General features: G+C 36.9%; 1 protein-coding gene across 1 annotated transcript in view; it reads left to right on the top strand.

The window, feature by feature from the left end:
* LOC117111791 (probable E3 ubiquitin-protein ligase HERC1) overlaps positions 1–11,780 on the top strand; it is a gene marked incomplete in the record, with an annotated part of 172,277 nt that overhangs the window by 24,494 nt on the left and 136,003 nt on the right. The window contains 3 exon segments of the mRNA XM_033254783.1: positions 1,419–1,586; positions 3,467–3,570; positions 3,821–4,117. Coding sequence (XP_033110674.1) covers positions 1,419–1,586; positions 3,467–3,570; positions 3,821–4,117 — 569 coding nt within the window.

The following is an 11,780-nucleotide window of genomic DNA, read 5'->3' as shown; positions in this document are numbered from 1 at the left end:
GTAGAGGTATTCTTCTTTGATGTTTAATTGGATTATTGAGATAAGATTCTGGCAAAACCTGGTTCACCAACCCGCCTGAATGCCCTTTTAAAGGGTTTGCTGGTAAATGGGATAGTAACAGCATGTTAAACGCATTTGTTTTTTAACAATTACAGCAGATGCAAATAATGTTTTGAGAGATAATCGAAAAACAATGGCCATTGAGTAACATTTTTTGATAGTAGAAATAAAAGTTTTAAAAACGTTATTTCACTAACAAAGTAGAGGAATGACATACAGTATACAGTACTTCAACTACCAAAATATGCAACTCATAGATAACCACAAACTTCACTTTTGTTGAATATCAAATGAATTAACTTTACATGTTATAAACAATGTAAATAAACAGTAGTTAAAGCATGTGGATCAATTGTGTGTTTGAATCACAAGTTCATGTATGGGAAAAGGGAGAGTCTTACTTTCTCGCAAACTTAGCAGTAAATTGTCTGCTTAGAGTTTATTCAAAGAAGTATTGCTTTTAGTAAACTGAATCATTAGGAATACATTTATTTAAGCAACTAATTTAGTTGCATACTTGGTTTTTACTCATCACTAAATCCAAATGCCTACTACTGGCTTAGAATTATATATAGCTATGTATGGCAATTATGCTAAGAATTAAAATGACGTGTGATTGTGAGGGTAGGGTGATTATGGTAGGATTAAGTGGTATTGCTAAATCCCACAAACCTCTCAAAACACACTGCAGAAAATCAAACAATTCAATTGTGATTGACTGACTTGGTATATCAATAAGAAAATTAAATACATTCATAACTATTTTTTGGTTAAATTTAGATTTTTTATAAAAAAATACTTGAAAATACACCACAAACCTCTAAACACACTGCAAAACCCCATCTAAACCATATAATTATGATTGTAGAACTCTCTTTTTCTTTAAAAAAAAAAAAATAATTTGATGTTCATACTAACCCACTGTTTGTGGGGTTTACCAATACACAGATTGAATTTTTGGAAAATTGTGATTTCGCTTCCGTGAAATCGGCCACAAGTAAATTATTTTAGTATTAATAATTTTGCTATTTTTTAACATTTAAATGGAAAAAAAAATAAAAAGTGTAATTCATGGCTTTTTATCTATCTTTGAATATTTTATCATTGAATATTAATTCTTGCAAAAAGTAAAATGTAAATGGCAATTTGTTTGATGTTAGATTCCTTTTAAAAACTAAATTATTTAAGATAGAAAAATGCATATATTGACTCAAGAAAATCAGTTTTAATACAGAATTTGATTATTGGGGCCATTTTTATCGGGGCCATTCTTACCGTACACCGATCTTTAATCCCCAGACATTATAAACTCCCCAGCTATTAGAAATTATAAATATTATAATTAAATTTATTCAAAGGCGTCCATGTTAGCAAGAAATTGAAGGGTATGGCAGAGTCATCGTTAGGTGACCTTTTAGTCTTTCTCCATCGAGTGTCATCGTCATCCTTGATTATGGCAAATAAGATGGCTAGTGATGAATGGCTTACTTTACTATTACACATCACTGGTCAAGACAGTACAACAGGTAGGACTGCCAATGTTATTTTGCTCTTAATGCTGTGCTAAATGTATGTATCACCACTGCTTTTGTTTAAAAGCATTAAGTTGAACAGACTGGTTTTTGCTTCAAATAACATACTATACAATGGCATATCTAAGGAGAGGGGTCTGCATCAGTAGAAGTTATTAATAAATAAATAATTTATAAAGTAATTAAAAATGACGTTATATTACCTCATTTACTCATCAACACCTCTTTATTTATTTCAATAAATTAATAACAAGGGTGTAATAACCCAACCAAGCTTTCCATTGGGGCCCTCTATATAAATTTTTCTAGAGATGCCATTGCTAACATACTTCTCCTATCCAAAACACCTCTACTCTTTCATTTTTAGTTCCTTTGTGACCTTAGGTCACATGGAACTAATGTAATGGTTCACATGTAAAATGTGTGTATGAGATGTGCAAACAAAAGAGGTCAGCATATTTGTAAACAAATAGGCTCCGAAACGGTGCATCGCGGCAGGTATACATTGTGCTCGATAGTTGCTGGTGGACATGTAATTGTGCAAGAAATGTTTGTTTTTTCGGTTAGATATAAAATGTAAGTTGTAGGCGATAAAGCATACCCCCTACCACCAGTTTTGAGTCGTTTTTTTAGTCGAAAATTTGGTTTGCGCATGCGTCGGGTCAAACTTTCCCGACATTTTTGTTTCTGACGGGGAGTCTACTGTCTCTTATACATCTCTAAAATTTTGTCTGCTATTAAAATTAGCTCTTTTCATTGGTTAGTTTGATAGTTGTTGCTTGCCAGTCGTCTTCAGTTGAACTAAAACTAGGACTTGATTTAGTCGTAGTTAAAACTTCGACTACGTTGTTTGTGAATACAAATTATGGTTGAAGTTGAAACTAGCACTAAATGAAGTTCTAGTTCGAAGTTCGACTAAAGTTTGTTTTAAGAATACGGGCGTTAGCCTGACCCTAGGCTGACTAAAAAAATCTCCCCGCGGAGGTATCATTTTAGTCGAGGTTCGGGTCATTTAAGTTTTAGCTTGAACTACGACTAAAGTTTGTTTTAAGAATACCGGGGTCAGACCCTAGGACTTTACTTCTTGTACGCGAAGTTGGGCGTAAAGTCGGGGTGGAGTTCTACCCGGGGAACTATGGTAATATTTTTTAGCAGTAGTGACTGTGAGAGTTTTCTCTATTGTTGAAAAAACAAGACGAAGCTTCGAGCAAGCATGACAACAAAAACTTAAAGTACTTTAATGACACACAAGCTGGAAATGTTGAACAGAGATTATTAGGCCCAAGTGTCATTCGAACAGGGGTGGCCCCAGCGGGGGGGGGCAGGGTCGCAGCTTTCGTTGGGGAAATCTGACCCCTCGTCAGGGCATATCGCTCCCGTCGGGGACCCCCCTGCATTCGAATAAATATTGACGTTGTGACTCCAATGAGATCAGCCCAAGCAACATGCTGTGCCCTTCATGGTGAACTGTAGACCTACTGAATAAAATTTAACTTAAATATTTGTGTTGGTTGTGAGGTAAATAAGCAGTACACTTGAAATGAAGTAACTCTTGTTTTGTTTGAAGCAACTGTACAGGAATTAGGATAATTGCCATCTTAATTCTTACAATTGTTTGTCATCAATAAATAGCGTCTCTATTTTTGATATTCGAATGTTGGCAGGTATGTAAATATACACCATTTGATGGACTGACCTGTATGGGGGTGTAGGTGTACGTAAAAACATTAGAAACCATTACTGGATCACAAATCCCTCTAAATTATGTTTACGTACAAAGGAACGTACACACCCGCAGGGTTCTGGTTTATGTTTGTATTGTGTAAGTTTTGCTTCTAGATTCTACAATTTTGTGCATTTTATTGCTTTTTCAGCTCTTCCTCACATTCAAAATCTGAGAACACAATTACTAGCACTACATTTGTTGGACTACATACTATCCCACAGTGTAGGCTTGAATCAGACTCAGCAGTCACAGGTATACGTATTTCAACTTATAATATTAACCTAAATAAACTAAGCATTTTGCAATGAATTTGTGAATATTGCATAAAATATACACCCCTGCACAGAAAATAGAACTGTTCCAGGACTGAAAATGTTTTCAAGCCCAGTATGCACTGATTACAGCAGGGTCGAAATTAATAGTTTTTTATCCATAGCAGAAAAGTATTTTTTTAGAATTGTATATGAAAAGCTTTATGGATTTTTGGTTTATAATTTGGCAGGTGGTGGAAGTATTATTAACAAACATCTCAGCGAGTATGTGGTCGACACCGATCGCTGCTGCCAAGAAGAAATTTCTCAAAGAGTTGCAGAAGCCTGAGCAGGTACCTGAGCATGTTAGCCGGGATGCTGAGGATGAAGACGATTCATGTAGCCAATCCATGCAAGATGTACTTTTTGATGCAGAAAAGGCTGTCTGCTGCAGTGTTGAGGAAGGCAGCACTCTAGTGCATGGATCAGGAGGAAGGGGCTATGGCTTAGCTGTCACAGGAATTACTAGTGGTTGTTATCAATGGAAGGTACGAAATGGGGTAACGTGATAGCAAATATATTGCAAAGATAGTTGAAGCGGCAACAGTTGTTCCAGCACAAACAGTAGCAGCATAATCTATAAATTTTCTTAAGCTTTGTCTACACTATCAAATTTTATGTGACAAAAAAATGTGATATGCCCATATATGGGTACGATGACGTCATTTCACATATTATCAAATAGTATCAAATAAAGTTGAACATGTTCAACTTTTTTTGATGTCGTGTGTCAAAAAGTTGTCAAATTTTTTATTTTGGCCAATCACAGTGTTTTTTTTTTTTGACAAGCGAGCAAGCTCGCCGTATTACTTTTTTTCTGAAGAAAAAATGTCAACACAACAATTTTCTACGAAAGAAAATGAAAAATTCATTGCATTGCTATTTAGTTCTCCTGTTTGTTGGATACCAAAAGCAGATCCTATCATGATAGGGCGAAGAGCCAACAGCTATTCAAAAAATTGGAAAACAGTTTGATCCAGACATACTGTACCTGGTAAATACTTTTTTTGGTAAACTATCGTTTTGTTAATACTTGTATTTTGTATTTTGTCTGATAGCCTCTCTAATTTACTGTATTCTTTTAATAATATATTTTTATAATAATCAAATTAATGTAAATAGAGTAAATTAATTGAATTATTTTTAACTGTTGAAATTGGCCCTTGCTAGGCTACCTTAGGCCTAGCTAGTTCTTGATGCTATCCTATACGAATCCCAGGCAACTGTAGACAGGCGTATGGAACCCAAACCAGTCGGATTCCTCTAGGCCTATATTTTGATAAGAGGATTGACAGGGTTGGTTGTACAATTGTTATTGGCACGTAAATAATATGGATGGTTCTGATGGTGAAACATTCAATTACACCTAGCCTAGGCTCTAGCCTAGGCCTACCTAGGCTTAACTTGGATAAGAGTCTGAGTAGGGCTAGAGGGCTGCTCAAACACACATTTTTGACTCTTTACCTAGCCAAGAATTAAGTTTCTGTAAAATTTTGAACTTGTCGACGCCTTAAGTGGCTTGCATTTATGCGCTGTATATAAATTATATTATATATGCCATATATTATTATACTGAAAGGTCCACTGATTAATTTATGATAAAATAGTATAATACATACTCCAAATATCGAAATGTACGCCATCGTGTTGGGATTCAATATTTCAACATTAATTAGTCATCATCAGGAATGATTCCTGATGATTTTTTTAATGTCGAAATATTAAATCCCATCATGATGGCATGCAATTTGATACTTGGAGTAATAATATTAATGAATAGCTAGTACTGTAGTAGGTAAGGTTCCTGATGATGACATAATTAATGTTGAAATATTGAATCCCGACATGATAATACATACTTGGAGTATGTATTATACTATCTTAGGTAAGGATTTATTATGTTTAAACTAATCTCATCTATGCCTAGGCCCCTATGTTGATTTATATTTAATTTTAATAACTTGTTATAAAATGAAAATAGAATATGAAATATTATATATGTATAAAAACAAAATTAAAGACAAAAACAAATAACTCTTTAGTTTCAGGCTTTTGCCTACATTTTATAATTCACTGAATTCTATTGAAATCAAATCATATTTATTTATTTTATACATTTTTTTCCATTCACAGAAACTGAAGCTAGGCTGAAAACAAATGCACTATCGCTCCGAAAGAAGAAAAGAAACTGAGAGCAAATGCAGTGGTCAAAGCTCTCTGGATTGCTACATTTCAGATGGCCTTTTTTTTAAAAGCCTTTCATTCATGGTAGACCATCAGGCGCGGATCCAGACCTTCCCCCAGTTCGCCCAGGCGAAGGTCAGGATGAGAAATAAAAATAAAATGTTTTTCCAACAATCGTATTTACTTTCCTTGACACTCATTTTACTTACTTGTTACTTGAATTTTGCCGTCTCTTGCAAGAGTACATTTGGCCGTCATTGACTGACACCAGTTGACTTCATTGCTACTAAATTAGTAATCTGATTTGGTTGTTGAGAGTGAGTCTGATATATCACTATGGCTTTACAATATTTTGGTGGACCATTGAAATTTTTTTTTTTTTATTATTACAATTGGCAGCTAATGAATTCGGGAAAAGCAATCTCTTATAAATTGTTTTCTGTCTACTTGACTGTGTATGATTGCCCTCTGGAGTATTTTGTGGATGGGCTGATCTCTGCATTTACTTGCAACATTATGGAAAGTTAGCCTTTTGCATACACTATCATTACCCATCCTTATGCAATGGAAAATCCACTTTTGTTGTTGACGTTGATGGGCTTTGGTTGAGTGAGATTGAAGAGCATCTCGTTGTTTATTTGGTATCTCCAATCAGCTTCAGTATTAGACTCCGAATCAGATTGATCATCTGGTTTACTGTTAAGGCCAACTCAGAAAGCGTCGTACGACGCAGCCCGACGCGATTTGTTTTCGCATCGGGTCTGTGTGAGTTAAATGCAGACGCGATGGTGTGCGTCGGGCGGTGTGTGTTTAATATTATTTTCTCACAACGGCTTAAGACTGTCCCCGACGATAAATCCGGTCAGGCTGCATCAGCCGACGCTGTCTGAGTTGGCCTTTAGATGTTGAATGGTGCAGTGATGGAGGGGGCACTCTTTCAAAGCCATGATAGATCATGCTTCTCAGGAAGTGATTGTAGGTTGATTCAATCCTTCTTAATTCAGCCATATCTGGACGCCAAGCATGACAACCATAGGTTAATCTGCTCTTTACTAGGCCATTCAGGAATTTTACTCTTGTGTTCTTGTTGATTATGTGATTTGTTAGTAGTTTTCTATTTACTGCAAAAGCTGTTTTAGCTGAGTTGATTCTAGAGTCTACTTCTTGATGCCCCATATGGAGAGAGTTGTATAAGCACCAAACACCCAAGTACTTGAATGATTTTGAATTCTTGAGATTAGTTGACTCTAATTTGGTAATGTTGTCTGGGTAGGGTATGGACATCCTCCTTCCAATTCTATACCATTGTTTCGGTTTTGTCGATGTTGATTTGCAAACCAAACTCCTTGAGGATTTTGTATAGATGGTTCACCATGATCTCTAGGTCTTCCCTGTGCCAGTTATTTATTACTAGATCATCAGCATATCCTAGTTCGCACCCATCATAAATTCCTCTTATGGGTGATATTCTTCTTTGAGCTCTGTCTGTTGCCTCGCCGGGGATAAGATATTTAATTTGCGATCCCTTTAGTTGTTCTTTTGTAAGCATCTGTTTCTGAATACAAGTAAGGCGTAATCGAGATACAGATTGAAAAGTGTTGGGCTCTCGTTTCCACCTTGACAAACACCAGCTGTGGTTTGAAACTGAGATGATATGTCTTCTTGAGCTAAGTAAGAATAAGTTTTGGTGTTTTTTTGGTGCTTGAAGTATATGGATATTATTTTTCGATTGTGATGGGTGCATACGATTGGTGATGCACTTGAACAGGAAATCTCTTGGAACATGGTCATATGCAGCAGATATATCAACAAAACAGGTATACAATCTGCACTGCGAAATGTGGGCCACTTCAGTTGTTTACATATGTAGATTCCATCAATACATCCCACTCCAGATCTAAATCCGAATTGTGTTTGCGAGAGTTGGTCTTCATAGAAATAGTGAAGTCTTTCTAGGATTATGTTCATTGCCACTTTTACAAGTGTTGAGGAGATGGAGATACCTCTATATTTAGTTGGGTCCAATGGGCTACCTTTGCCTTTCCAGATAGTACAGATATATCGACATTCCCCATTGAATGGGGGTTGATTGGTTGGTCCATATCATGTAGTAATACTCAAATAAGCGATGTAGGAAATCCTGAGAATTGTTCATTTTAAATTGGAGGACTTCTAGGTTGCATAAAAGAGAATAATGCATTTAGGTGGGAGTGGGAAAAGATTAATAATAATAATTATAATGACTAAATAGGAAACTTGATTACAAATTAAATGTGTTTTTCACAAGGCCGTTTTCAAAGTAAATATTGCATATGGGATGACAAAATCAAGTTGGTTGTTACTAGATGAGAAGTATGGTGTAAAACCAGGAAGAGCCACCTGGCATGTTGTCCTGAATTTTGGTGTTAGTGGAGTGCCTTAGCGCCAGGATCGTGACACGGATGACAAACTGTCTCTTATACACATCTAGATGTGTAAGTCGAAGATGGTTTATGGCAGTTTGAATTTCTGCCATTGATGGTGGTCCGTCCTCTATGCCTATTTCTTCATTCCATAGTTTGGTTATGTACTTGGGTGCCTGTTTGATCTCCTGTGGCATAAACAGAGAAGATTGATCCGGATTGAAGTGTTGATGTAGTCCAGGACATGTTATTGGATTCGGTTTTTTCTTTATTATATCTCCTTGTTCTTTAGCTTTTCTCCACAGTTCTACCGTTCTTCTATTCTGGGATGCGTCATTGATTTTGATTGCAGACTCGTGGTAGAATACATTTCTTAGATAATTTACCCTTCTCCGGATTTGTTTTCGGTTTTCCTGATGACAATCCTTGTCTGCATCTAGATTTCTCTGAGTTCCTTACGTACAGTCACCAAGTGTTGAAGTTGGTTGTCTTTATCCCATGGGTATATCTCATGTTTGTCACGTTTTAGTTTAGGTATCATGTTTGTTGCATTATTGAGATTGTCTGTAATTTGAGCATGCCTTAATGATACTCCATATAACTTGTATGTCCTCCTCTGGTTGATGTCTTCATTCACAGAGTCCATGAATGTTGTTTTGCCAATAGGCTCATTTATGGCGGCAAGATTTGGTCTATGAGGTTTACCATTGCAGGGGTTGCATCTTGCTCTTGCTTCTTTATTAGTTGGGATCTTTAATGATGTGATAAGTAGTCGGTGGTCAGAGTCACAGTATTCATTTAAAAAAAAAACATAGCCATTAGGTCATGAACATGGCCATTAGGACATTGTTTAAATCCACACTAGCTTATATCTTACACTTTTTGTAGGCAATGCCAGAGAGATAACATTCCCATTACATTATGGTCTTCCATTTCTATAGCGCATGGTACAGTGCATGACAAATGTTACCGAACGTAACCACTGCTAATTCGGAATCGCTCAGCTCAGTCGTACATGTGTCTATGTTGGCATTGACACTGTGTGCTTTTAGCATTGTTTTAAAGTAATAACCTATCAGACATTTACATGAACATTTATTTGCTTATCATTGTTTTCAGCAACAGTGGCGTATTAAAGGAAGGGGGTGTTGATGAAATGAGAGTCCACACATATGCCAGCGCCATCGTGGTTAGATGTGAAGCAAAAAATTAAGTATTTTATACCTCTGGATGCCCAGAAATGGAACTTAAATTACCTTTTAATTCTTTTTATTTTTGACGAATTGAGTAAAAAAAAAGCCATTTAATTAAATAGGTACCCGAAAATGAAACTTAAATACAATTCTAAAAACTATTTGGAGCCCCACCATGGTTGGGACACAGGTGAGAACATTTTGAGAATTGAGACCCGTTAGATGCCCAAAAATAGCACTTGAACAATACAACATTTACAATACTGTATCTACCTAAGCCCCACCATGGTTTTGAGGTGCAGAAGAATTTGAGACAAGTATGAATGCCCAAAAACGGCACTTGGATACTTAAAATTTATGAAAACTACCAATCCATCCATCTCAGCCAACCATGGTTGAGGCTGAGGTAAAACAAATGTAAGAATTGGGGACTTTAAAATGCCGGAAAATGGCACTTTAATACAATAACTTAATAACTACAAAAAATAATATATCCATATATCTCCATTATGGATGAGGCTGAGGTGAGAACATGTTCAGAATTGGGGACTTTAATACATAAGAACTAGGAAAATTACTATATCCACTTACCTGAGCCCCATCATGGTTGAGGCCGAGTTGAGAAAATGTTAAGAATTGTGGAATGGCACTTAAATAATTAAAATTTATGTCGGTTATTTTTTAACATTTAAAAAAGGGCACTTTATTTTTTTTTCAAGCACCCCATCCTCTGAAGGATGGGGTGCTCAGGCATCCTGAGCACCCTGGGAAGTGAGGGAAGTTTTGTCTAGAAAAGGGGACCATCGGGAAAAGAGGAACACTGCTCTGAAAAAGCATTTTCAGTTGCGTACGCCATGATACATACAGTATGTGAAAGACATAGACTAATCTTAACTTTGGGTAATATTTTAATAGAAAACTTGATTGCTGAACCTTACAAAAACGGACATAGATAGTGCCCTTTACTGATTTGTATGGAAACATTGCTTAAATTATGGGATGTCACTGAAATTGGACCATAGTACCGTATAGGACTAGCGACACTGGCTAGTCCTACGGCAGCCTCTTTTTACTGTCTGAGAGTGCCATTTTTGAGCGCAGAGGTGTCTATTCTTAAAATTTGCTCACCTCCGCCCCAACCATGGTGGGTTTGAGGTGGGCGAGGACTTGACATATTAGCAATGTGCCAACCCGTCAAAATTTCTGGATTCGCCAGTGCAACAACGTGTGGATTCTCATGCACCCCCTACCGCCAAATTCTGCATCCGACCCCAGGGATTCCCCATACAGTGGCGGATTCAAGGGAAGCCAGTCGGCCCGGGCCCCCGTATATATTTCAAAATTATTAAAGAATGGAGAAAAAACTGAAAATTATATTCAAATCCTAAGAGCATGTGCCATTTCCATCCATCTATAGGCGACGTAATCTTTATTTTTCTTGCTGAGGTGTCGCTCTGTCAAGGTCCCTCTCTGGGCACTCTCCATTTCGAATTTCTTGATTCACCACTGCAAGGACCACCCCATATGTGTGAAGGTCAGGGAAAATCCTGGAAGTTTTCCTTCCCATTTTTTGGATTTTCCCAAAACGTGGCCAACACAAAAATTTATTTTTTTTTACCTTAATATCAAATGAAAAATGCTTCAGTCATTTTGATTTAATGTACTTGTTATTTCTAAATCGAACTTCTGTGGATGCTGTGATTAGAGAATAGCTTGTAGAGAGTAGACCAAAATGCCTCCGGGGATTTGGGCGTCTAGGGGGATCAACCCTGTTTGGATTGAGATGGGACGGAGCTCAGGCATTTTTGATAATTTGAGTCTTATATAATCGATTGTTGCTATTTATTTAAAGTATTAAATACTACTGTTGATAAATCTGATAGAATGCAATAGCAGATTATATGAATAACAATGCATTTATATTTAGAGTTCTTGCTAATTATAAAAATATTCATTTCATTTTTTAAGTATTATATACTAGAGTATCTAATGGAAACTAAGTGGAGTGCAGTGGCTGATTATGAATAACAATACATTTTATATTCACAGTTTTTGCTATTTATAAAGTATTACTTGGATTCAGTGGCGGCGCTAGCGGGGGAGGGGGGCGGCAGGGGGATTAAGCCCTCCCCATCGGCCAAAGCTCTTCGGGCAGTTGGACCAAAAGAAAACAAAAAATAGGCCTAGTTTTCCCATCCCAGCCATTTCCGGCCATCTAGAAGTCCCAATTATTTAAAAAATCTTGTTTTGGGAGGGGGGGACATCCCCCTCACATACCGACCCCTGGCTCGGGCTTACGGCCCTCAGATAACGCTGCGCACTATAGTTACACCCATAAACACTTAACCCCCCTCCCCTCAGTCAGACATCTT

Source organism: Anneissia japonica, unplaced genomic scaffold, assembly GCF_011630105.1.
Source record: "Anneissia japonica isolate Jap-2015-1 unplaced genomic scaffold, ASM1163010v1 scaffold287758_len931624_cov196, whole genome shotgun sequence".
Lineage (NCBI taxonomy): Eukaryota > Metazoa > Echinodermata > Crinoidea > Comatulida > Comatulidae > Anneissia > Anneissia japonica.
The sequence above is the reverse complement of the archived record's forward strand: the minus strand, read 5'-3'. Positions and strand labels throughout refer to the sequence as shown.